Consider the following 27,862-nt stretch of genomic DNA (forward strand, 5'->3'; position numbering starts at 1 on the left):
CGGAATCAGATTTGTTATAATCAGTGTCCCATTATGGTGCTTTATTCTTTGTGGTTTTTATCTCTGCATCACAATTTGTTACTTAATTAACTTTGATTACATTGTTAGCTTTATTTTATTGTTTGATCAGTCTATCTTGTGATCATCCTGTTATGAGCCATTCTCGTTGTTGAAAGCTTCAATAATTGAGAAGCTGGAATAAAAAGATCTGTGAGACCTTCAGTGAGGTTGTACTAATAACTAATTTTTCTAAAACATAATTTCCTCACACCCAATAAATCGAATTGCTCCAACTTGCTTGTTTGCTACTGGTGAGTGCTCCACAGATGCTTTACATTAAAACCTTTCCATTAGCGTAAAGGGCAACCGTTTCACAAAGCTACTAATCATAGCTGCTGTGGAAAGAGGAATGGTAAAAATGTCCTCCTGAACATCGCAGGTCTGATCCAGCACTACTGAAAGCGCTTGTTGAAGTCTTTGCCGCCAAAGGAGGTCTGACCTGCTAATAACTCCAAGGGTTCACTTACTTTTTCCTCCAGCACTGTGAATGTTTAATGGGTGTGTTCAGTAAAGGCACAAGAAATTAGAATTTCATTAGCTTTAGCACATTGTGTTTGTCTGTTGTCATGACTTAAATGAAGATCAAATTAATGCAGAAAAACAGTTAACTCCAATGGGTTTACATACTTTTTCTTGCCACTGTATGCATAGAATCAGCTGATTTTTATAATCAATTCAGCTTAACATTAAATCAGTGTAATACTTGAGGACAGAAAACAAATTTGAGTGTCTGTCTGAGCTCACCATAGCCACCGGCCTGGATGGGGGTTTTGGGTGAGGCGCAGGCGTACAAGCTAAAGTCCTCTGTCTGAAAGCCAGCTCGATTCAACGAAGGCTCTGAGGCGCTGCGGTGGATTTTGGGTAACGAGCGAGCCAACAGCTCAATGGATGCCAAGATCTGACAGAAAAACATAGATTCAGCAGTTACAATCAGCCCAGAACGAAACACCTTCAAGAAGAATGTTACATGAGTTACAGTGGGTACTGAAAGTATTCAGACCCCTTTAAATTTTTCACTCTTTGTGTCATTGCAGCCATTTGCCAAAATCAAAAAAGTTCTTTTTATTTCTCATTAATGTACACTCAGCACCCCATCTTGACAGAAAAAAACAAATGTAGAAATTTTTGCAAATTCATTAAAAAAGAAAAACTGAAACATCACATGGTCATAAGTATTCAGACCCTGTGCTCAGTATTGAGTAGAAGCACCCTTTTGAGCTAGTACAGCCATGAGTCTTCTTGGGAATGATGCAACAGGTTTTTCACACCTGGATTTGGGGATCCTCTGCCATTCTTCCTTGCAGATCCTCTCCAGTTCTGTCAGGTTGGATGGTGAACGTTGGTGGACAGCCATTTTCAGGTCTCTCCAGAGATGCTCAATTGGGTTTAGGTCAGGGCTCTGGCTGGGCCAATCAAGTACGGTCACAGGGTTGTTCCGAAGCCACTCCTTTTAGCTGTGTGCTTAGGGTCATTGTCCTGTTGAAAGGTGAACCTTTGGCCCAGTCTGAGGTCCTGCGCACTCTGGAAGAGGTTTTCTTCCAGGATATTTCTGTACTTGGCGGCATTCATCTTTCCTTCAATTGCAACCAGTCAACATGTCCCTGCAGCTGAAAAACACCCCCACAACATGATGCTCCCACCACCATGTTTCACTGTAGGGATTGTATTGGGCAGGTGATGAGCAGTGCCTGGTTTTCTCCACACATGCCGCTTAGAATTAATGCCAAAAAGTTTAATCTTGGTCTCATCAGACCAGAGAATCTTATTTCTCATAGTCTGGGAGTCCTTCATGTGTTTTTTGGCAAACTCTATACGGGCTTTCATGTGTCTTGCACTGAGGAGAGGCTTCCGTCGGGCCACTCTGCCATAAAGCCCCGACTGGTGGAGGGCTGTAGTGATAGTTGACTTTGTGGAACTTTCTCCCATCTCCCTACTGCATCTCTGGAGCTCAGCCACAGTGATCTTTGGGTTCTTCTTTACCTCTGTCACCAAGGCTCTTCTCCCACGATTGCTCAGTTTGTCTGGACGGCCAGGTCTAGGAAGAGTTCTGGTCGTCCCAAACTTTTTCCATTTGAGGATTATGGAGGCCACTGTGCTCTTAGGAACCTTGAGTGCTACAGAAATTCTTTTGTAACCTTGGCCAGATCTGTGCCTTGCCACAATTCTGTCTCTGAGCTCCTTGGGCAGTTCCTTCGACCTCATGATTCTCATTTGCTCTGACATGCACTGTGAGCTGTAAGGTCTTATATAGACAGGTGTGTGCCTTTCCTAATCCGAGTCCAATCAGTTTAATTAAACACAGCTGGACTCCAATGAAGGAGCAGAACCATCTCAAGGAGGATCAGAAGAAATGGACAGCATGTGAGTTAAATATGAGTGTCACTGCAAAGGGTCTGAATACTTATGACCACGTGATATTTCAGTTTTTCTTTTTTAATAAATTTGCAAAAATTTCTACATTTCTGGTTTTTTCTGTCAAGATGGGGTGCTGAGTGTACATTAATGAGAAATAAAATTAGCTTTTTTGATTTTGGCAAATGGCTGCAATGACACAAAGAGTGAAAAATTTAAAGGGGTCTGAATACTTTCCGTACCCACTGTACTTCAATCAAAGTCAATCAAATTACTTATATTAACATACTTCCAACAGTTGAAGCACTGGTAGTCAAGTAGCTTCCTTTTTGTCCAGCACCTCTTGCTATTTCCAGACTTATCTGGTTACTTCTGACTCACTAGCCTACAAGTTAGCTCTGCTTGTTGGTAGCATGGCCTCTCTCCATCTCTCTCCTGCTTAGTTATTCCTCTTTCTCCTTTAGTGATAATGATTCTTGGAGTAAGTGTAAGGTTGTGCTAGCTTTGGAGGCGAGGATCACTGAACTGGAATCGTGACTCTATCCCTTTGAACAAAAGCCAGCTAGCCTAGCAGGGAACTAAAAAATTTGCTAATTTTTTAACTATGTACTCAAATGTAGTACCTACTAGACTTCTACCTACTACAATCGCATACTAGACAGTATGCGATTTTGGACACAGCCACTGTCTTAAAACAGCAGGTTCCTTAGAGCTGTCACCTCCCCCCACACCCACCCAACTCCAACCCCAAACCCATAGAGAACGTAGTTGTGTCCCAATTCAGGGGCTGCATCCTTTTTTTTTTAAGACCTTTATTTTGCCATTTCGCAGCCTCACTACTATAAGACATAAAACACACAGTGCACAAATCATGTACAGGGGTACAGAAAAAAAGATCAAAGCTGTTAGATCTTTGAGGTCATGTAAATCCTTCAGCAATAGTCTTTTGAAGATACACAAGTCCTTCACAGGGGTCACACAGCAATAGTCTTATGAGGTCACAAAAGTACTAAAAAGGGCCATAGTTTTCATTGCCTTAACATTTCTAGAGCACATAATGGAGCTGATATTCTTAAAATCAATCTTAAGGGTGGGAAAACAAGGTTTGGACACACTGAATTTGCATTTGGGGATGTGAAACTTAGCCAAAAGGAATAAAAGGTTAACATCCCTAAAACAAAAAGAGAAATCTTGAAATAAAACATTATGAAATAAATCTAACATGCTCTACCAGAATTTTACACTGGGAACAGTTCCAAAACACAGTTTCACATGAATTGTTACAAAAAGAGACTAGACTTCAATAGTGTCTAACTGACATAAAGGCCTGGATGGCCAGTAACTTTCTACTATTAAATTCAGAGAAAGCATAAGTTATTGTATTTGCACCTAAAAACCTCAGAAATAGCTTATCTAACAATATAGCTACTTTAGACTGCATAGCCCTGGCTTGCAGCATTATTACTGTAGCAAATTATGTACATCTGTCAACTTCCAGTGAAATATAAAACCATCACCATTCATTTCTCACCTGAGGGAAGAGAGGTCGCTCTTCTCTCTTCTTCTTCAGGCAATCAGCCATCAGTCTCTTCATGGCCTTTGGACAGTTGCTACGCACCTTACTGAGGTCAGGAGACAAGTAACCCCGACCCACCATAAAAATGATCTACAGGAAAAGATAATACATCTCGTCAAATTATTTATTTGAAAACAAAAATAAGCTTAACATCTTTTTTGAGTTGTTTCTTCTAATAGAACTCACAATGTCTGTTCTACTCTAGGTGTTCTGGACCATGTTAAGTTTCAGGTGTTATGGCTCCCTCTGCTAGTATTTCAATGCATTACAGGTTTGTGTCTCAAAGTAACTTCCTGTCTCCCAGGAAGTATGGTGGAGATCAGGAAACATGGTCTTCCACACTATGTGAGGTGATCTTTGTGTATCCACTTGTATCCTACATTTCAGAGATTGTTAGATACTAGTGTTAGTGACTATTGGTGTTCATTATTCATAGCTTTGTAACTTTAGCATATTTTGGACATTCTGTTTATGTATTAGAATGTTGATAGGGGACTGTTTATCAAGTTTACTTATTGTTATTAGATTGTATAACACTCTAAAAATATTGATTGTTGGGGTTGAGCAGTAAAGTCAGTCGTCTTTGTTTATACTGTAGTATCTTGAGTTTTCTAACTACTAATTTTTAACTTCCGGCGATGGTGGGAGCCGGCTGCTGGTTGCAAAAGCTCCTGTGTCTTTTCACTCTCTTCTAACTTTTTTTGGCTTTTATCTTGTTTGTTTTTGTATATATTCTTTTATAAAGCTCAGTTCTACACAAATCTGTTGTTTTCTCAAGAATTACGCCGCTTTGAACTGTTAACTAAGATTCAGTCACACTGTGCGCCCATTTTTACTCCGCGCTGTGGAGAGCTGTAGTGTTCCCTCGAGACAGGCATGTGATCCCGGCGGAGCTGCTTAGAAAGATACGCAGAGGCCGCCACGCTGGGAGAAAGCTCCGGGTAAAGAAGAGGGAATTTAGACCTGTCCTCCCCTCCGTGACCATGGGGAATGTGAGGTCCATTCCCAACAACAGATGAGCTTGCCGCACTCATAAGACACCAGCAGGAATACAGAGAGAGCAGTATCATTGTGTTCACAGAGACATGGTTGACCCCTCACATCCCTGACTGTGCTGTTTCACTGGATAATTTTTATCTGCTGCGTGCGGACAGAAAGGAGGACAGTGGTAAAAGGAAAGGAGGAGGTCGGGCCGTGTTTGTTAATGTGAGATGGTGAAAACCAGGACACTGTACAGTGAGGGGGCAAAAGTGCAGCAGAGACATTGAACTGTTAGCAGTTAGCATGCGGCCATACTATGCCGCAGGAGTTTACGCACATCATTGTGATAGCATTAAGTGCCCCCCGCTAACGCAGGCACAGCCTGTTACACGCTGCTCTCCATCACCAGCAGGTTGCAGACACAGTGCCACAGGCCCTCTTCCTCATCTCTGGAGAATTCAACCACGCATCTCCCTCATCTGTTCCGCCCACATACACACAGTATGTCACCTGCCCCATCAGAGACAATAAAATACTGGACTTGTTCTATGCCAACACCAAGGAAGCATTCTTCATCCCCCCTCCCTCCCCTTGGGATTGCTGACCACAACATTGTTTATCTGCAGCCTGTGTGTAAACCTGCACAGGCAGGCTGTGGTGTCACGTGTGGTGAAGAGATGGACTGCTGAGAGCGAGGAGGCTCTGAAGGACTGTTTTAACACCACTGTGTGCACAGAGCTCTACGACCCACATGGGGACGACATCAACGGCATCACAGACTGCATCACGGACTATATAAACGTTTGCTTAAACACGGTAGCCTCCCGGACTGTACCGTGATTTCCAAACAGCAAGCCGTGGATTACCCACGATATCAAACTCCTGAAGGAGAAGAAGAGAGCTTTCAGATCAGGGAACAAGGAGGAGCTGAGGACTGTACAGAAGAAACTGAGGAGGAAGATCAGAGAGGGGACGGCCAGCTACAGGAGGAAGATGGAGGAGCAGCTGCAGCAGCAGAACATCAGTTCTGTGGCGGAGCCTAAAGACCATCTCAGGCTTCAAAGCACCCCACGCACAAGCTGAGGAGGATCTGCATCGGGTTAACGATCTAAATCTGCATTTCCTTAGGTTTGATCAATCACCCCACACAGCTGCATGCCTTCTCCCCAACACCTGGACAATGCCCCACTCCCTCAGCCTTTCACACCTCTTGCCCATCCCATCATCCCACCACTTCACAGCTCCATGGACTCACCCACTCCCCCAGCACACAGCCCCCCTGCCCACCCTTGTCCCTCACACCAACCCAGGTGAGAAGTGAACTGAGGAGGATCAAGGCTAGGAAGGCAGCTGGACCAGATGGCTTCAGGCCTCTTAAGTCCTGCGGAGATGAACTGTGTGGAGTTATGGAGCATGTCTTCAATCTGAGCCTCAAGCTGAGGGTGGTACCACAGCTCTGGAAGACTTCCTGTGTGGTACCAGTGCCCAAGACACCGCACACTAAAAACCTCAGCAGCTTCAGGCTGGTGGCTCTCATGTCCCATCTGATGAAGACACTGGAGAGACTGGTCCTGGGCCACGTCCGCTCCGTGGTGAGCTCAGTGATGGACCCGCTGCAGTTCGCCTACTGGCCCGACATTGGAGTGGTGGACGCGGTCATCTTCCTTCACCATGCTCTGGCTCACCTGGAGAAGCCTGGCAGCGCTGTGAGAATTCTGTTCTTTGACTTCTCCAGCACATTCAACACCATATAGCTGGTGCTTTTAAGAGACAAACTGGAGAAGGCTGGTGTGAACTTTGAACCAGCGCCAATTTGTGAGAGCTTGGGACGGTGTGTCTGACATCCTGACCTGCAGTGTGTGGGCCCCCCAGTGGACTATGCATATCACGCAGTCCCCAGAGCAGTTTTAGGACTCTCTGACCACTGTCTGGTCCACCTCATACCAACATACAGGCAAAAGCTTAAATCTGCTAAGCCTGTAGTGAGAACTGTAAAGAGATGGACCAGGGAAACAGAGCAGGAGCTACAGGCCTGCTTTGAATGCACTGACTGGAGTGTTTTTGAAGCTGCTGCCACAAACCTGGACGAACTCACGGACTCTGTTACATCGTACATCAGTTTCTGTGAGGACATGTGCATTCCCACCTGGACCTTCTTAACATACAACGACAAACCGTGGTTCTCTGGAAAACTCAGACAGCTTCGTAAAGCCAAAGGAGATGCCTACAGAAGTGGTGATCGGGTCTTGTATAATCAGGCCAGGAACACACTGAATAAGGAGATCAGAGCAGCTAAGAGGAGCTACTCCAAAAAGCTGGAAAACCAGTTTACAGCTAACGACTCTGCTTCAGTGTGGAGAAGCCTGAGGACAATAACCAACTATAGGACTCCATCCCCCTCCTCAATAGGCAATCAAACGCTGGTGAACGATCTGAATGAGTTTTATTGCAGATGTGAATCACCCCCCACCTGCTCTGATTGTCCTCCAGAGCAACCTTTAACACCTCCAACCATCAACCCCCCCCCCCAATACTTCAGACCAGTGTGGACGATGTGTGTCGGCTCTTCAGGAAGCAGAAGAGAAGGAAAGCACCAGGACCAGATGGGGTTTCACCATCATGCCTCAGAACCTGTGCTGACCAGCTGGCTCCCATCTTCTCTCTGATCTTCAACAGATCACTGGAGCTGTGTGAAGTCCCTGCATGCTTCAAACGCTCCACCATCATTCCCATCCCCAAGAAGCCAAAAATCACGGGACTCAACGACTACAGACCAGTGGCTCTGACATCCGTGGTCATGAAGTCCTTTGAAAGACTGGTGTTGGCCCACCTGAAGAACGTCACTGGACCCTTCCTGGACCCCCTGCAGTTTGCCTACCGACCCAATCGGTCCGTGGATGATGCAGTGAATATGGGGCTGCACTACATCCTGCAACATCTGGACAAACCAGGGACTTATGTAAGGATTCTGTTTGTGGACTTCAGCTCGGCATTCAACACCATCATCCCATCACTCCTCCAGAATAAACTCTCCCAGCTCTCCGTTCCTGACTCTACCTGTCAGTGGATTACAAGCTTCCTGACGGATAGGCAACAGCTAGTGAGGATGGGGAAATTTACTTCTGGCTCCCGCATCACCAGCACCGGCGCCCCCCAGGGGTGTGTTCTCTCCCCTCTGCTCTTCTCCCTCTACACAAACGACTGCACCTCCTGTGACTCCTCTGTGAAACTCCTGAAGTTTGCAGATGACACCACTGTCATTGGTCTCATCCAGGACGGTGAAGAGTCTGCATACAGACAGGAGGTGGAGCAGCTGGCTCACTGGTGCAGTCACAACAACTTGGAGCTAAACACGCTCAAAACAGTGGAGATGGTTGTGGACTTCAGGAGAAATGCCCCCACCCACCCCCACCCACCCCCCTCTCACCATTATGAACAGCACTGTGGCACTAGTGGAGTCATTCAGGTTTCTGGGCACCACCATCTCTCAGGACCTGAAGTGGAACTTCCACATCGACTCCATCACGAAGAAGGCCCAGCAGAGGTTGTACTTCCTGCGCCAGCTGAAGAAGTTCAACCTTCCACAGACGCTGCTGACCCAGTTCTACTCAGCGGTCATCGAGTCTGTCCTGTGCTCCTCCATCACTGTCTGGTTTAGATCTACCTCTAAATCAGACATCCGAAGACTTCAGAGGACAGTTCGGACCGCTGAGAAGATCATCGGTGTTACCCTACCCACCCTCCAAGTCCTGTTCACCTCCAGAGTGAGAAAAAGAGCTCGGAAAATCACTCTGGACGCCACCTCTTCCAGCTCTTACCGTCTGGCCGGCGCTTCAGAGCTCCAAACATCAAGACAGCCTGGCACAAAGTAAGCTTCTTCCCTCAGGCCATCCAACTCTTAAACTCGTAGCTCTCCACCATTCCGTTCCACCACCTGCACTATGACACTTGCACCTTTTTGCTCTTTGCACAACAATTAGTTCCCCTTTCATCCTGTTTCTCAGGTTATCTGTGCATTTTTCTTTTAGTCTTTTAGATTTTTTGTAGCATTTCTGTAGCATTTATGTTTACTGTTTGACCCTTTGTAGCATTTGTATTTATGTCTGTTTGCACTGGAGTACCCCCCCCCGTACCTAAACAAATTCCTTGTGTGTGTGTGTGCACTCTCACTTGGCAATAAAGCTCATTCTGATTCTGATTCTATTCTGGCCCCTTTCCTTTTTAACCCTCTACACTGCAGACTTCAGACACAACACGAATGGCTGTGTTCTGCAGAAGTTCTCAGACGACTCTGCAATTGTTGGGCCCGTCACTAACGATGATGACGCAGAGTACAGAGAACTGACGCAGGACTTCATGGACTGGTGTCAACTGAACCACCTCATCATCAACACGGGGAAGACCAAGGAGATGGTGGTGGACTACTCTACCCTCGTCAGTGAACATCCAGGGAATGGACATTGAGAGAGTGAACTCTTATAAGTACCTGGGTGTTCATCTGAACAACAAACTGGACTGGACTCATTACACAGACGCACTGTAAAGGAAGGGCCAGAGCCGGCTCTACCTCCTGAGGAGACAGCAGTCTTTTGGGGCGAGGGGAGCACTCCTGAGGACCTCCTATGACTCTGTGGTGGCATCAGCCATCCTGTACGGAGAGATTCCGCAGGTCTTTCCTTCCTGCTGCTGTCAGGCTCTACAATAATCACTACTAACACTGTACACTTGTCATCCATCTGCTGTAATCATGTACAATACTGTATTATAAGGTAAATCACATCAGTGCAATATACTGTAGTTACTTTACCTGTTATTTATTTATCCATCGATGTCCATATACTGTACATACCCATAGCCACATATTGTACACACTTTATAGTTTTATTCCACATTGTATTTTTTAATATTTAATATTTTTAGTTTCTTATTTATCTTGCATCTTTGCTACTTCTGGCACTCTGCTGTGTAATTTGCTGTTGCAACAATGCAGTTTCGCCATTGTGGGACAAATAAGGTTTTTCTTGTCTTATCTTATTTTATCTTATCTTACAATGACCATTTAAATGTTAACGAGGAATTGTTAAGTCAGTGTTCAGTTGAGGCCAGGACAATGAAAAGACAACCATATCATAAGCTTGTCACAGGAATCGGTTATACCTCGGTCTGAACCCTCTTCAACAAAGCTTCAGTTTTACTATGACAGCTCTCAGAGCTCAGGCTAAAGCCAAGGCAGTGCAAGCAAGGGAAGCATTTACTAGGAGGGACACTGAGGTTAACTGCGGAACCAGATGATGAACGCTACTCAACTCCAGGCACTTTTAAGGTAGGTGGCACCCGAGTGTCACGTCAGGCCATTCAAAACCACTTACATCAGCATAGTCTGCGCGCTAGACGACCTGCAAGGGTACCTGAACACAGGGGCGAGGAACCAGTGGGCCTCAGTGCTGTTTTCTGACAAAAGTTGATTCACACTGAGCAGAAATGATGGATGCAAAGGCTGTTGGAGACATCAAGGAGAACGCTATGCATCAGCCCCAGTTGTCACCAGATGGGTCTTTAGGGGTGGTGGTGTTAAGAGTCTGGGCAGGTGTGTTTAGCCAATACAGAACTGCCCTACCCCTTGTGAATGGTACTGTGACAAGCCAATACTACCTGAATAACATTATTAATCCAGTCATTGTGCCCCTGCATGAGCAACACAGGCCTGATTTCATTTTCATGTATGACAATGCCCCAACTCATTGAGGTCACATTGTCAGGGAACGGCTGCTAGAGGCTGGGGTACCTCAAATGGAGTGGCCTGCACTTTCTCCAGGCCTAAATCCCTTTGAAAACCTATTGGATCAGCTGAGTTGTCATGTAGAGGGTCTTAACCCTGTACCCCAAAAGCCGCAGACACTAAAGAGACCAGCAGCAAACAGAAATGGAGAAAGAAAAAGGTCTTCTGAACAGTAAATTAATTTACTAAACAATGTCTGCAGATACTTAGCAACACCTGCCACATCCATACCTTGTGAAAGATTGTTTTCACTGTCAGGGCATGTTGTTGAGAAAAAGTGAGCTGCCCTGTCATTTGAAAATGTAAACAGGCTTGTCTGTTTGAGCAACTGGCTCAGGGCAAAGAACGAGAAATAATGGGAACTGTTTTTTCTATGTTCTTTTTTCCCCATGTGTTTAAAAGACATGAATACGTTCTTTGAAAAACATCTACTATCTTTGAAACATGCCTATGTTCTTTATGTTTAGGGTGGTTTCCCTAATAGTAAACATACATTTGCATAAAGCATCCATGTTTGTCCATGCCCATGTTGATTAGAGTAGTAAAAGTATTAATTTAAGGTACATTTATAACAGATAAAAATGTGCGATTAAGTTGTATATGTATAAAGCCATTAAAATAAGTATTGAACATGTCACCATTTTTCTCAGTAAATGTATTGGTGAAATGATGTGCAAAAAAGGCAAGGCAAAGACAAGACACCATTTGAAATTAATCAGTAATTAGAAAGTATGCATCTATACACACTCAACCTCTTCATGAGATAGTCTTACTGACCCCTGAGGTTTCCACTAATTAGACAAGAGCACTGTGTGGGATCAAGTGACCCCAGGCCGGGAGTGCTCTGGATCATGTTAAACTTAAGGTGTTATGGCTCCATCTTCTGGTATTTCAGTGCATTACCGGTTTGTGCCTCGATGTAATTTCCTGTCTACCAGGAAGTATGGTAGAGGTATGGCATCCACACCATGTGAGGTGACCTTGAAGTATCCCCTTGCATCCTGTTTCAAAGCTGGTTAGATGCCATGTTTGTGAGTATTGGTGTTCATTATTCATAGCTTTGTAACTTTAGCATATTTTTGTACATTCTGTCTACATATTAGAATATGTTAAAAGGGGACTGTTTACTTATTGTGAGATTAAAAAACACTTTATAAATGTCAGTAGATCTCTCATTTATACTGATTGTTGGGTTTGAATGGTAAAGTCAGTCATCCTTGTTTATATTGTAGTATCTTTAGCTTTGCAACTACAATGACCATTTACATATTAATGAGAAACTGTTAAGTCAGATTTTAAGACTTGAGCAATGTTTAATCTTACTTCAGCTTGAAACTGAACCAAGCTGCGTATTCTTTTATAGTTACAGTTTCACACTTGGATTTATCAAAGCACTAAAACAGCAGCTTGTCTCCAGTGGTGTTTGTTGGCTCAAGTGACTTTTTTTTCGGTGCTGACTTTATTATAATTTGAAATGTGAAAACGTATTTTCTGGACTATAAGTCGCCAGAGGTGGGAAGTAACGAAGTACAAATATTTCTTTACTGTACTTAAGTAGATTTTTCAGGTATCTGTACTTTACTTGAGTATTTATTTTTCTGATCACTTTTTACTTTGACTCCCTACATTTAAATACAAATATCAGCATTTTCTACTCTCTACATTATCAAAGTGTACTTTGCTTTTTCAACCTCCACGGATGACGACACAAATCCATCCATCCATTTTCTATACCCGCTTTTTCCTGAAAGCCAGGGTCACGGGGATCTGCTGGAGCCTATCCCAGCTCTCTCTCGGGTGAAAGGCAGGGGTACACCCTGGACAGGTCACCAGTTTGTCGCAGGGCCACATAGAGACACACAAAGACAGACAACCTCACACACACTCCTACGGGCAATTTAGAGTCACCAATCAACCTGACATGCATGTTTTTGGACTGTGGGAGGAAACCAGAGTACCTGGAGAAAACCCACGTAAGCACAGGGAGAATATGCAAACTCCACACAGAAAGGCTGGGTTGTGAACCCACGACCTTCTTGCTGTGAGGCAACAGTGCTAACTACTCAGTCACCAAGCTGCCCACGACACAACATAAAAGATATAACTAACTAGACAGGGAAATCGAATGAGTGTACAGGTTATGATAAAAAGAAAACTTACAGTGCGACATGGAGTTAAAAAGGGATCCAGGGAGTGTTGCTGATGACGATGAAGCACATTCGGAAAAGCAACACATTCCCCAGATATGGCTGTATTTTCAAGAACTGTTCAATGACTGTTCCAAGAACGATTCATGGAAAATGCGTTGTGTTTTGTTCCCTGTACCAGCACTGTGCAGGTTGTTAAAAGAATTTCCTGTTTTTGTGTCAACCTTTTTTAGTTTTGTGGAGTTATCAAAAGATGTATTGTGTATCATTGATGGCAAAAAAAATTACTTTTTACTTTTTTACTTAAGTATTTTTCAGACCCTGTACTTTCTTACTTTTACATGAGTAAAGGAGTTGAATCGGTTACTTCTACTTTTACCAGAGTCTTTTTTCATACAAGTATCTATACTTCTACTTAAGTGTAGAATGTGAGTACTTTTGCCACTGTAAGTCGCACTGGAAAATTAGTCAGTGTGTTCTAACAATAGTGATTACACGACAAAATGACTAAATGTCCACATTTTGCTGTATAAGTCGCACTATAAGTCAGAGGAGTAAAAAGTGCGAAAATACATTTACACTTTTTTATTTAAATTAAGTGATGTATGGATAGACTGGTTTGAAGATACATCTTGACGGATGGCATGTTGGCATGCACGTTCAGTGATGTTCCTGGCCACATTCGAGGTTTCGGGTCTTTCAACATCATACCCCCTCACCCAGGTGCCCCATCTGGGATTCACAGGCTTTCAGGTTCCATCCCAGCAGCAACAATCCATGGGCTCGCCCTCTTCAACCAAAGCCACCGTCTGGCTTCCTCTGCAGCGTCTGTAATAAAGTGTATTGCATGTCTCGTTGCAGCTCCAGATATTCCAAACCCTGTCAAGGCTTTACTCATGGAGCATCCAGGAAATCCACAGCAGCCCACTTCGGGCCTGACACCCTTGGCTTCTACACCACTCTGTCAGCTCTGTGTATTTAGTCAGCTTCCTCTTGTGCGCTTCCTCCATGTGTTCTTCCCAGGGTACAGTCAGTAACATGATCATCTGCTTGGCGGAGTCCGAAAATATGACCAGGTCTGGCCAGAGTCTGGTCTCCACGATGTGGTCTCGGAACTTCAGCTGTCTTCCCAGGTCTACTCGCAGCTGCCAATCTGGGGTGGTAGATAGATAGCCTCCCCTTGTCTGTGGTTGTGGCTGAGGTCTCTCTCCAGCCTTAACACAGGTGATAACCTTCTTCCTCGGATGGAATTTGGATTGCTGGATGGTCATGGTGATTGCCTCTGCAAGTGCTTTAACCCTCAGGGGGTGACAAACACGCTGGCACGTTTTGTGGCATCTCCTGATAACGCTAAAACGAACTTAAATTACTCCATCAGTTTTGATCGTACAGATAAGAGCAATATATCATTCAAATCTGTAAAGGGTCTAGTTTTAATTGCATACACTCATAATAACAACAAAATTCTCTGCTTTTGTAAAATAAAGAAAGCAGACAGGGTGCGCTCTCCGTCTTCTCTGTCATCCCTCTTCACAGACACGTAAATAAAACCACCTGAATCTCAGCAAATACTTGCCTCATAAAAATGAGAAATATATGCCTAGAAAGCTTGAAATGTTTTTGAAATTAAACAATTCAAGTTGAAAACAAATCATTTCTTTTAATGTAATCTGTATGAAAGTAAGGATTGGCACGGTTTCTTCAGTCTCACCTCATTATAGCTAATGTAATCACGCCTCGCACTGAGCACACTATTCATATGGAAATAATCTGAGGTGAGCCATGTAATTATGTACACACCACTGAGACATGGCATAGAATGTCAAGTTTCATAGAATTTACTCACTTTTTTTCTGCATTTGGATGATGGCACGATACGCGGTTGAAGAAGCGCTTCGTATGTTCCAGACAGCGACGAAGAGTTTATTTTGTCCTCAGAGGAATAACGTGACTCAGATGACGAATGTTTGCATTTGTATTGCATTGCAGTAATTCCATCTCAGCCATATTCCTGACTGAAAGGCTCATTATGCAGCTCATTATGCGGGTCTTTGTCTTCTCAGGTAAATCACAAACATCTCAAAGGATGCATCTTCGTATTAATTATGTTTCCTTATGATGAAGAACCAATTATATTTTAAAATTGAAAATTTCTTTTAAAAAGACTTTTGAAACATTTCAATACTAAAAGGATTAGTGTAACAGTCAAGGAATCAACAACAATTGCAAGTAGATTGTTAATTTCAAGTTATTTTGTTAAGCAGCTGTGAACAGTGAACAGAATATCTTTCAGATTGGGATTGCTATAGGCAGTCAAGAAAAGATGTGAATAATAGCTATTCAGAAAAATTATCTATCAAAAATTTTGAAAACACCAGATTATTAAGGGTATTATTATACTCCATATTATTAAGATTTGTAAAAGAGAGGAATTATAGGCAGATGACAACATGAATCAAATGTTATCAAAAAAAGGTATTTTCTGAATTCCATGCTGTTTAAAAGCAGGTAGCCTGGAGTGCTACAGTTCCACTTTGGTTTGTCTTTATCTGATCTTATGTTTAAGAGGAAGTCTTATTTACCTAAACTACACTATTTGCTGTTCCTGTTTACTAATCTAAGAATCACCACTCACATTTTACCAGTGTTTAAATGTAAAATACACTGATGTACTAAAATGGAATTAATCAACAACTATTTTATGTGTTTAAGCGAATGTAAAACCTAATCTTATGCATAAAATAGTCATAGACTCTAAAAATACTACATTTTATCATTATGTATTAACGTACATGTTATGTATTATCGTATTTCAAAGCTATTTTACATTTGGGAATTACAGGAGTTTACGTGGCAACACTGCATTGCATTCAATGCAAATGGAATGAAATGACCCAGAGTGGCAAGGTTCCTATTTTTCTGCTTGCTGGAGTTATTTTGTTTTGGTTGCATAGCTAACCATGTGTGAAGGAGTTTTTCAGTGTAAACCTACCCAGTGAGCTGTTGAGCTGTACTCTGGCTATTGTGACAAAATGCACTGAGTTTTGGTTATGGTAACCTCTGAGGCAGTTTTCGATGCAATTTATGGAATCCTCTTACCTGGTCTCTGTTGTTGATATTTGAGTAAGGCAGTGCTCCTGACATCAGCTCATACAGCACAATGCCAAAGGCATAGACGTCTGACTGAAAGCTGTAGGGATTCTTGTCCTGCAGCCGGATTACCTCTGGAGCCTGAAAGTGCAAAAGTTACATGAACCGACGCATGATCCAAAGAAAACAACACACTTCTAGCTGCTGGCCAAGTGCATGTGAAGAGACAGGTTTATAAATACAAAAAAAAAAAAGATGTAAACCTGGTAAAAGGAAAACTTGGCAAATGATCACTTACCATCCAGAGTATAGAGCCAGACAGCTGTTCAAACTGGTGTGAGCCACTCCAGCGGGACTTAACTGTAGCCAGCCCAAAGTCACCGATCTTCACTGTCAGATCCTCGTGGAGGAAAATATCTGGGAAAGACGTGGTCAAGGAAGCATTCTCTTCTTCTCAATGCTCTCTTCCACATAGAAGTATGAAGGTTATATCTGACTTCCTGCTTGTCTCTTAGCAAGCTGCACCAGCAACAGATCTTCAACTTGCAGAACACAAAAGTCTTATCCTAAAAATGAACTTGACAGTGAAATATTTAAAAAGGATACTGTTGCTCTTCAGATCTCTGTGGATAATTGATTTGGCATGCAGGTAACTGAGGAGGAAAATAATACAATAAGTGATTAGACCGACAGATCATCAAACTTGACTGTATTTGTGGGGGAACTCACTCCATGCCCTGAGCAGTCTGCCGGGCGATGTCAATCAGCTTGATCATCTCAAACTTGGTCTCAATGATGTGGAGGTGATGGTACAGACTGGAGCCTTCACACCACTGGGTCACTATGGCCAGCTGAGGCTTGGTGGTGTAGCCCATGAACAGCAGGATGTTCACATGACGTGTTTTCCTTTTGGAAACACACACACATGCTGATGAAAGTATAAAACTACAGTTTCATACAAGGTGGATACTTCAATAACATAAAGTTGCAGTGCAGTATTTAGGTGTGAGGTACATGGATTCTCCTGATTAAAGAGTTACCTGAGGACTCCAACTTCATTCTTGAAGGCCTGAAGCTGTTGTGGTGTGGGAGCAGTAACATTCAGCATCTTTACCGCCACATCACCTGTGAAAAAAGAGAAAAAGAGGACATTTCAATGCATATTAGTACATGTGGGACCACAGCTGACATCAGTTTGCCTGTGATTAAGAGATTGAGAGAGATCGTTTTGATTGAAACACAGATTACAAATATAATTCAGGAATAGAGAGAAATTTTCAGGCAAAAATTGTAATTATGGCAATGAAAGTCCTGATGGATTCACTGGTCAAATTCCTTATTCAGAAATTTTAATGCCAGAAAACCTAAAACTGTTTCTCATTAAACAGTGTGTGCTGTTGTTCTTACCATGCCACTTTCCCTTGAAAACCGTTCCAAAGGATCCAGAGCCTATCCTCTGACCCAGAGTGATCTGACCCTCAGGTATTTCCCAGTCATCACTGGAGTCTCTTCTCCCTAGGGTTTTCTGTTTCACACAATGCAGTCAGTGCAAACGTACATACAAAGAACTTCAGAAAAATTATGTAATATCCTCTAACAGTCTCTCACCATCTTATTGCGGTCCTCAGATGAGGACGAGGATTTGCGTTCCCTCTGCTGGCACGGTGACTTCTGTGGAACCTTGACATTGGTCAAGGAGCCGGGTAAAGAGGCAGGAGGTGTAGCTGACAGCCCTGTAGTGGAGCCTGGAGCAGGAATGAAAATAGGAGAAACAATAAAAGAAGGGAGGTGAGCTGGATAAGAAACAAGAATCACAGGGCAAAAGAAGATGAGATTAAATAAAAGAGTGAAAAAATAGAAAGTTTTGAAGTGAGAATAGGGATTGAGGCATTTGTATCAGTCGTGTGTGTGCGCGTGCGGTCACATGCACAAAGAAGATGCTGGGGTGCTTGGTTGGATGGCAGTTACCAGTTTAATCGCTGTTATTAACTACTTCTGTCAGGATTACAAAGGATATTATGACGTTTAAATGGAAGTCGTGATTTAAAATTGTGTAAACTTTATAATTTGTAATTATAAAATAATAAATGTAAATTATTGTGTTTATGCCACAATTAGCACAAGGAGTAGAAGTAAACAAACATTTTAAATTAGAACCGTTTTAAATAACTATTATTTCAAATTAAAGTATTAACATAAAAAGGGGATACATATTAAGATAATCTGAAATAAATACTACAAACAAAATTTAAATTGCAATACTGATTATTGGGGGGGGGCAGTGGAGGCTCTGTCCCTTTTGTTCTTCTTGTGCGCAGGTGTGCTGAGTGCATGTGTGGTTGTGATCAGCACTGCTGCTTATTTTCATTGCTTGTCTCTAGTAGCCCTGTGACTGTATTACAGTCGGAGCTGTAGGTGCATCTCATCCTCCAGGGGCTGCGCAAGCTAACAAATGTTATAATATCCCAACGCTGGACTGTTGTTGTTCTCAACAGCTGGTAAGTCATTTTTTTGTTTGTTTTAATACATTGGCTGTAGCGTGTCTGCCCCGCCAATTATATTAAGTTAAGAGTATTGATCCTGGTTGGTGACGGGTCGTTTTCATCCCCTCTCCCAATCCATGATTTTTTTGTTGTTCTGTGCAGCTGTGTTTGGCTTGCCTAAGTGAGTTTATGTGCATTGCGGAGTTTCCTTGCTGAATTCAGCGCTGTTTACGTTGTACTGGCAGTGACATTTACTGTTTGTCTTAATTTAATTTTGGAACTGTTATTGCATATATTACCCCTTACAGCACCTTCTTTAGGTGGCAAGATGCCGCATCCTCCTTTGCTGCCCCGCCATCAGCGGAATATGTGGACTGCATGTCTGTTGGACAGACACTAAGGCATTTGTCCTTGATGCAGGGCGCTACAAAATTCGGCTTGGGCCATGGGCAGAATCGGGAATGGTCTTTCCTATTTGTTTTTAGGTCTCTCAGATTCACTGGAGACCTCTCCAGTGGATGTGCCAATGCATGGTTTTCGTTGACGCTTCCCTGCAGGCCTTTGCATTTATGTCCAGGGAGCTCGGACATTTGTTCTCCATGTTGATACAGGCTTGACTTCAGGTATGGCTGGCACAGTCGCCCCTGACGGAGTAGCATGGTCGTGACTACTCACTGGGGGTACTCCGTTCCGCCTCACCTTCTGGAATTGTGGAAATGCTCCCTGCATTGCAAAATGGCAGGATGTTGCCCTTCATTCATTATATTCGCCTCCTTGGTGGATTGACAGCTGCTGCCAGCGTAGTGTCTCTTGGGCTGCTTTCTCTGTGCCCCTTGCAAAGGTGGCTGAATGACCTGCAAATAGACCCCACACGACGAGCACACAGACACAGAATGATGCAGGTGTCACCTCAGTGTTTCACATCCGTGTCCCAGTGGGGAGACAGAACATACATTATAAAAGGGGTCCCTCTAGCTTAGGGGTCCCTCTAGCTTCTCTTCCTTCTCGGAGGGAGCTTGTATATACAGATGCGTCTCCCATGAGCTGGGGAGCAACATGGCAAAGGCGAATAGCAGCAAAAAATGAACACATCATTGTCCTGGACCTGGTGGCTCCTAGATGTGCAGGGCAGGCAGGTCCTGGTGTGGTCCAACAACACCTCTGTGGTCTATGACATCAACCACTTGGGAAGGACCAGATCACTAAAGCTGATGCTGTGGACTCTGCTGACTTGGGCAGCTTCTCATTTTCTCAGTCTGAGAGCAGCTCACATTCCGGGGATACAGAAGGAAGAGGACTGCCGCTGTCTGCCACAGAAAACTAGAGAGGGCAATATGCTGTTTCTGTTGAGGCAAAGAGGTCCACCAGGGGAAGGAAGGAATGAATAGATAGACATATAGATACTTTATTCATCCCCCATGGGGGAAATTCAGATTGTCCTGCAGCTCTTATAACTTTAACATGGAAATTTCACTATAAAATATAAAGTATGACATATAATTAACAGATAAAGGCACCCAGTAAATAACATATAACATAGCATCAACAATTACTATTAAAAAGTCTAATGGCTGTGGGGACAAAGGATCTCCTCAACCTCTCAGTTCTGCAGCGCAGTGAGATATGCCGCCCACTGCAGCTGCTACTCTGTTTAGTCAGGATATCACGGAGGGGGTGTTTATTATTGTTCAATATAGCAAGCAGCCTTCTCCACATCTGCTGCTCCACCACTGTTCTGAGAGCGTCCAGCCCCCTGCCTAGCACAGAACTGGCCTTTTTCACCAGTTTGTCCAGGCGCCTACAGTTCCTGTCCGTGCTTCAGAGGTCGTGGAGTACATTTAGGAAGTTTGTGGCAGAGCAGTGGTGGACCTGTTTTCCTCAAGAGTAACAGCACACTGCCCTCTCTGGTTTTCTCTGGCGGGCAGCGGCAGTCCTCTGGGCCAGGACGCATGAGCACACGACTGGCCCAAAGTTCTCCTCTATGCCTTCCCCACTGCTGTCACTAATATTCCCATCACTCCTGAGAGTCCTTCAGGAGGGACACAGACTGCTCTTGGTGGCCCCTTTCTGGCCAGGGACATCTTGGTTTGCTGTGCAGGCTCTGCTGCAGGTCGCCAAACCACCTCCCCTTCAGGAGAGATCTCCTGTCCCCGCTGGGGGGCTGGATACCACATCCCAACCTCGATCGTCTCCAGCTCTGGGTCTGGCCACTGCAGGGCCCGGCAATGCCTTCTCAGAGTACCTTGGGGAGGTTGGTCATACGATAAGTAATGCACGAGCACCGTCCACACTGTTGTTTGCAAACAAGTGGAAGCTCTTTGATAAGTGGTTTCGCGGCAAGGGACAGGATCCTGTACGCTGCCCGGTCTCATCCATCCTGACGTTTTTACAAGAACTTCTTAAACAGGGACGGTCTCCATCTACTCTGAAATTCTATGACGCTGCAATTTCCTGTTGGCATGATGAAGTGGATGGTGGTACTACTGGCCGTAACAAACATGTCTCCTTGTTCTTGCAAGGTGCCCGATGACTGCATCCAACTATGCGCCCTATAGCACCGGCATGGGATCTCTCACTAGTGTTAATACCCTGCGGTTTCCCCCATTTGAGCCCTTGACAGACGCAGTCCTTAAGTGGGTATTGATGAAAACTGTGGTTCTATGAATCCCGGATGACCGCCAGAGCAGTTGGTCCCTCAGAATCCCTGTGTTTTCACGAGAAGAGCAAGGGACTGAGCCTCCGGTGTCACATGATTTTAATAGATTCTCTAGGTCACTGTGGGGTCACCGGATGGTCACAGGTGACTTTGTTGTTATTAATACTCGGCCTGCGCATGAGCAAGAATGATCATTCAGTGCTTGAAGCACCGCCTGGAAGTCATCCAGGATTCACAGAACCGCAGTTATAGTTGTAACTCTCCACTGTCACTGTGCTTGTTCATAAGCAAATTTGTCGGGTTTTTTGTGTTTTTGTGCAATGAGATGATTGTGATTTTGGGCCACACAAATAAAACTGAACTGAATTGAATTGAATTTTCCGCTTTAAATATTTAATTTTTTTAAGTATCTTAAACCTAGAATCAGCATTAGAAGCACTGCCTTCTGCATTAACTTGATTTTTTGTTATGTGGTATAATTCATTATAGTTAAATTATTGTACAAAGGAGTATTTTCAGCAATTGAACTACCATCCACAGAATAAGATGTCTTAGCAAAGTTGTGGTGAAAGCTCTGTGTAATGCACTGACGGGTATTGTAAAGAGAGAATGTGAGAATATAAAGAGGAAAGATGGGAGAGAGAGGTAGGGACACAGTGGATTTGACATAGGTTTGAGCTGGAGTGTGAGGAGGTGGGGATAGGGGGAGGTGAAGGTCACAGGAACACACACAGGCCTAACTACCTCGAAAAACAGGCTCGGGCTCAAAATCAAACACTATGTCATTGGGGTAGGAGTATAGAAGGGGGCTTGAGGTCCGTGTTCGATGCTTCCTCAAGCAGCGGGCTGGGTGGGCTGCAGGGCAAAGAGAGACAGACAGACCATCACTGCTACTCACCCTGCCCCTCTCACCTCTAGATCTCTATTGTCCATGGATACAACTAAGCTCCTGGATAGAAAGCCTCCTACCACACTACACTGTTGGCACGTTAGCTAGATCTAATTGTCAGGGCAACTGCAGACTTCCCACAGCCACATCAATATCTAATCAGTTTCATCCATTTTCTTTCTAAAAGTAAGATGCTCTAAGTAATACCAATCTCATGCATGTGTGTTGCAGTTAAGTAATAAGTATTAACAGTTTTTTAAGCTAAACAAAAACACTTAAAGCAGGCGACACAGCCAGTCTGATTAACTGTCAAACTTGTGTCTGCTGAAGTGTAAGTTCTGTTCCTCCAAACCCCCTGACCCATAGATCTGAATACATCTGTGTCTTCAACTACTGCTTTCAGTGACTGGGAACAGAATGGAATCAGTTCCTCAGGTCTGAACTCCACACACAAAAAGAGTAAAAGCACACAGACGCAAGATGGTGGGAAAAAGGCACAGAATGAGCCTGAAGTCTTCTACTTTGATCCTTACCTCCATCTGACCTTGGTAAGCCCTGACCTCGAATAAGATCCTGAAATGAAGAATGAAAGAAAAAAATTACTATGAAGGCTGTCAGAATTTATACAGCACTCTAGGAATATACTACAGAAACTGTAGCAGCTGAAGTCCATCCATATTTTAAAAACAACACAAATACTGTTGTGATGTGTTCACATTGAATATGAATTAAGTTCTTCAGGCAATGCACTTAAAACTGCAAGTGGACATGAATTTACATGAAAGTTTATAACTCAAAAAGACAAAAGGTAGCTCTAGAGGAAAGTCCTAGACAAAAATAAACTCATCAAGTGGAGTCTGAGCTCTTACTTTTGCAAACAAATCAAGTTCAAATGAATGAGAGGTGTCACAGAGGAGATAAAAATGAATCCCTGCTCTCTAATCCCTAAACCCTAAAAAATGTGACAAATTTTCTAACACTTTCAAATTTTAGATGACTGACACTTAGTTCTTTCATATTCTCTGAAAGCAATCAGGTTCATGAATCAGCCAGACATGTCTGCAACCTTTTGTTGGTCAGTTCCTCCTCTTTGATTAGAGTTGTAATCAGTGAAATGGTCTGCAGTTTGGCTTGGCTAAAACTTGCACAGTCATGGTTGCCATTCATACTAAAATAGTAAATGGTTGGATATATTGGTTAGAGTCATTCCAGTTAAGTGAAAGTAGACTCACATCAATGTTGACAGGCTCAATGGTGTTAATATGGACGTTAGGGGCAGAGGACGAACGATCCCGCTGGCCAAACTGGTTGCGGTGGTCCTCCTCATTGGGTCGAAAACTAGGCGGGATGGGAATGGACTTGGATGGGGACACAGTGGTGTGGCATAAAGACCTAGAAGGACAAAATGTGTATGACTTTCAGAAGTCATATTTTTGCACACTGTAATGTTATGCATGTTACCTCAGTTTGCTTAACTGTCTGAAAAACCAATAACATCAGCAACTATAATGTGTGTTTAAGATGAAAACCTGACAACTCCTTAATATTCTTGTAGTGTTGAAAAGACTAAGGAAAAACACGAGGAGGAGAAGGACTCCTACTGGTGTGCCAATGAGGAGTATGCAGGTGGAGAACTCACGCTTTGGACTCAGACTGGGGTAATGACGGACAGGCTTCAGACACAGGGGTGGTTCCTTCTGAGGAGACCTCCTCTTGGCTGAATGGGTGATGCTCAAAAAACTTGGACACTAACAGCAAGCTGCAGAAAACACAATCAAGGTTAGTTTTTTACTGTTGAGTCATTCTCAACCTAACCAGACTGAGGGCTGCAGCTTAATGTCTTATTTACATTTACACTTACATTTACAAAAATAACATAGACCACAGAGGGTGGCAAAGGAATAAACAAACAAGTTTTATATGTAACATGTACAGTGTCTTCAGGATGTTAGTCAGATGTGATCCTTTAAAACAAAACATCCCTTGACTACCTTCCCTCTATGCACAGGCGGTAGCAGGCTTCTCATTTTAGATTTAGATTTATTTCTTGAGTTAGCTCCACTTTATTTCTTGAGTTAGCCAAACTAACCACATGAAATATCATCTGATAACCGTGCATCATTAGCTGGCTTATGGTGACGAGTTTAAAAGAAAGATTTAAATTTAATGCAGCAGAAAGTTTTTTCACACATTTTTCGTCACCTAAATCACCCACAATGCAACTCAACACACTGGCTAAGGTAGCCTGCAGCCCTTACTCTCAAGGTAGGTATTGAGATGTCAGTGTAGACATGAAGTATTTTATCTATTTAAAGCTGTTTGTCCATGTAGTGGATGAGACAGTCCCAAGAGGACTAGTCTATATACAGTCTGGCATGAAACAGACAAATAATACAGTACACTGATTCATAAACTAAAAATAAAGCCACTGGAACACACAGCAGCTTCCTAATAATCGAATTTTGCAAATAATCACATTTTGATTTTGGCACCAAACGATGACAAAAACAATGTATGTTCTGAATGACACGCACTTTCACCCTTCCCAAAGCCTAAACTAACACAGCCTATGCTGTCAGCAGAGCAATTAATATGTGTGATATCAGGAAAAGTAAGGGAATTATAGTTGACAGAACATGGAACTTAATAAACACAAACAAAAAAATATATTATAACAACGTTGGTGCTTTGGAGAAGGCAAAAAGAGGTCATAAAACAACAGGAGTGCTTTATGTTAGTCACATTGGCAAATTAAAAGGTAAAAAGATACAGTTAAATTAGACAGCTGCCCTCAATTTCGTTGTCAAAATCCAATGGTGAAAAAATATTCCATACCAAACTCCTTACTTACTCTAGTTGGTCATAGTTGACACACATGAGAGGAACCTCTGTGCTGCAGCGCTGGTGAAACTTATAGCCACAGGTCTGACAGCGAAAACCCTGGAACAGCAACTTTCTGCAGAAGTCACAGAAGGCCAATGTGAAGAAAGTCTTCCTCACCTGTCAATCAACAACACACACAAACACCCAAGCAAGAAAACATACAATCAGTGTATAATGTTTACTGTATATCAAGTAAGTATCATGATGGGAGACTTTGTCTGACATTACTTACAAAGTTGTGTGTGGTGAGTGGCACATTCTCCAGCACCTCTACATGTAACTCCTCTCCTGTGAGCCAGGAGATGTCTGTGTCCCAGCCAATGGGCTTCTTCTCCCTGAACAGGAAGTGGAGACTTTAGGAGAACTACATATAGCCTCTGACTGATTCAACCACCCATTGAAAATTCTTAAAACATAGCCATGATCATTTCGAGCATAAAACCAGCGCACCCTATAAGCTATAATGTCACTGTTTCACTGATTTCTCTGACGACAGAGAGATACAGTTAAGGCATGACTGACCTGAACTGTTTATGCATAAACAGACAATTTCATTTGAAGGATAAATTTTGGTCTGGCGGTAGGACATTAATAACTAGACAATGCAATTTCTGAAGAAATTGCGTTGGGATTGCTGACTGCTGCAAAAAGCTTGAGGCAAACTGCGTCGCTGGCCGCTAAACAGCTAAAGCATGTTTTGAATTGGCTGATGCAGTTGGAATAATCGAGAACTATGAACTGTAGTGAGGAGGCTTTCAGGGATTTTATTTTGAAAGGACAAAGGGCTACAATAGACTCATGGGACCATATACAAGAATCTGGACTTTATTTTGAATATTCCTTATAATTTACAAATATGTAATATTTTCGTATAAATGACTGTTGACTTTTATTGTGAAAGTCTGACCATGTCCTGGGATTAGACACCATGGCTGGCATATAAAACAGCCTGAGTCGGTGCCTAAAGCTGTATGCCAACAGCCAAATTCCATTTTAAGCTCTGTTTATTCTTTCTTGGCTTTTATTTTGAAGAAATCCTAAATAAAGACTTTTATTTTGAAAGCACAACATGCTGTGCGGCATTAAGATGACCCCCAACTAAAAGCTACGTCTTAAGTTTAAATAGTCACTATACTTTGGTGACTATATATACTGGTACAGTATATATAGTATATATATATACTATAGTATATATAATATACTTTAACGATATTTGAGTGTTCATTATATTTTAGAAAGGTGCGTTCCCTGGCCACATGGTCCCCATGTGTAACAGCAGTGGACATTCGGCGGCCAGTCTAATTACCAACCACAGACAGCTGTATGACCTAAGCCCAGAGTGGGAGGGGGAGTGACAGTGACACAGCACTTCAAATCAAAATTACAGGCACAGTACTGGAGAAGCTGAGAAAACTTCACCTCACAAAATGGAGGACTATAGAAAAACTATAAGACCTATCAATATAATTCTTTCACTAACAGTGCCAGGAGGCTTCAACAAAGAGACTGATCATTTTTGTGAAGATATTCCAAAAGATGAAGGATTGGTGGCGAGTTAGAAACAGCCTTCATTTGTGTTTTTCACCAGAACCCCTCGACCTCCTTTATAATGGGAGTGAATGAGAGATTCAGCAGTCACTCTCTGTGGGTTTGGCCACCTAGTGGAAGAACCGTAGGTCCTATCAAAATTAGAACAGCATTACCTGAAAGAAGACAAAAATCTCTACTACTTTTGAGAAAGTGGTGTATGAAGAGGCAAAATGCGGCCGTGACGGCGAGTTAGAGAGAAAAATTTTCTACAAACTTAACAGCTTCCCCCATTCTAGCGATGATGTCACCACTCTAGCTGTGAACATTCCGCTCCCATACACACCAATGTAAAATTCAGAAAAAGCCTAAAAAAACATAAAACGTAAACTGTGATTAATCAAAAATATTAAATAAAAGATATTAAAAAGCTGAATACAATGTTAATAGATTAATGCCTTCTGACCTGTTTAAAGGTCAAATTGTGTTTCTAGCTGAAAGTATGCTGACACAGTTAATGTTGAAAGAGGACAAAGTTGAAGAGGATTTGAACATTCCCCCCATTCATTTCTATGGGAAAATTTTCCAACAAAACCTGGAATATCTCGGAAAATATAAGCGATATCGCCAAACACTCTCCTCATCGAGCTGAACGCGACGGAGTTTGAACAGTGTAGGACTAGATAGGTGCCAAAAAATGTCGGAATAATAATAATAAAGAGAAAAAAAAGAAGAACATATCTTGGGCTTGCTGTTTGCATAGCAATTCCAACAATTACTGGTGGGGAAAAACGGCTGCTCTCTAAAATGAATGGCTACATGAAGCCTGCTGCCATTGCCTCTGCCTTATGTGTGAACTGGTAGAAAGCTAAATAGTGCAGAGATTAACGTTACGTTCAGGAAGAAACCGTAAATTCCATAGTATTCAATGAAGTACACATTTTTAGGCAAGTGCAAATACAGTGCATTGTACCTACAGAATGTGAAACGTATCAGTATGGATTAATATATATTAGTGAGAGACTTACCCATCCTGTATCCTGTACACAGCACAGCACTCAGGAATGAGGCCTCGCATCATCAGAGCTTTCTTTAGCGAGTCCCTCACAGTCATTCCACAGCGGGCTGGGACCTAAGAACAGCATAACACTCACTGAAGTGACATGGTATTGCACAGTATGACAACAGAAAGGAAATGAACAGACCCAATCACACAGACACTGGATGATGACACTGCAAGGTATAAATGAGAATTGAAGCCATTACTGTTCGTGAACATTGTTTCATATGTGCTGGTGCCCAAATTGTTATGTGGAAAACCCCTTTTCTTTCTGATTAGACTCCAACTGTCCAGTTAATAACTTCACTATCTAGGTGAAATTTCTTTCTTTTTGAAGCGACCGCCATTTTGAAAAGCTTATAAAATTGCCTGAGTCACT

At 42.9% G+C, this 27,862-nt stretch overlaps 1 protein-coding gene across 2 annotated transcripts in view; it reads right to left on the reverse strand.

The window, feature by feature from the left end:
- Nucleotides 1-27,862, reverse strand: part of braf (B-Raf proto-oncogene, serine/threonine kinase) — a 41,758-nt gene that overhangs the window by 5,689 nt on the left and 8,207 nt on the right. The window contains exons 4-19 of one of the 2 annotated variants that reach the window (XM_026326623.1): nt 27,452-27,555; nt 25,129-25,231; nt 24,865-25,013; nt 23,653-23,772; nt 23,246-23,405; nt 22,547-22,586; nt 21,869-21,979; nt 17,594-17,730; nt 17,393-17,510; nt 17,026-17,110; nt 16,715-16,891; nt 16,592-16,638; nt 16,284-16,402; nt 15,995-16,126; nt 3,944-4,078; nt 805-958 (exon numbers count right to left, since the gene is read on the reverse strand). In XM_026326623.1, coding sequence (XP_026182408.1) covers nt 805-958; nt 3,944-4,078; nt 15,995-16,126; nt 16,284-16,402; nt 16,592-16,638; nt 16,715-16,891; nt 17,026-17,110; nt 17,393-17,510; nt 17,594-17,730; nt 21,869-21,979; nt 22,547-22,586; nt 23,246-23,405; nt 23,653-23,772; nt 24,865-25,013; nt 25,129-25,231; nt 27,452-27,555 — 1,891 coding nt within the window. The remainder of the gene's footprint in view (nt 1-804; nt 959-3,943; nt 4,079-15,994; nt 16,127-16,283; nt 16,403-16,591; nt 16,639-16,714; nt 16,892-17,025; nt 17,111-17,392; nt 17,511-17,593; nt 17,731-21,868; nt 21,980-22,546; nt 22,587-23,245; nt 23,406-23,652; nt 23,773-24,864; nt 25,014-25,128; nt 25,232-27,451; nt 27,556-27,862) is intronic. The other variant, XM_026326624.1, reaches the window with a different exon arrangement.

This window comes from Mastacembelus armatus, chromosome 23, assembly GCF_900324485.2.
Source record: "Mastacembelus armatus chromosome 23, fMasArm1.2, whole genome shotgun sequence".
NCBI lineage: Eukaryota > Metazoa > Chordata > Actinopteri > Synbranchiformes > Mastacembelidae > Mastacembelus > Mastacembelus armatus.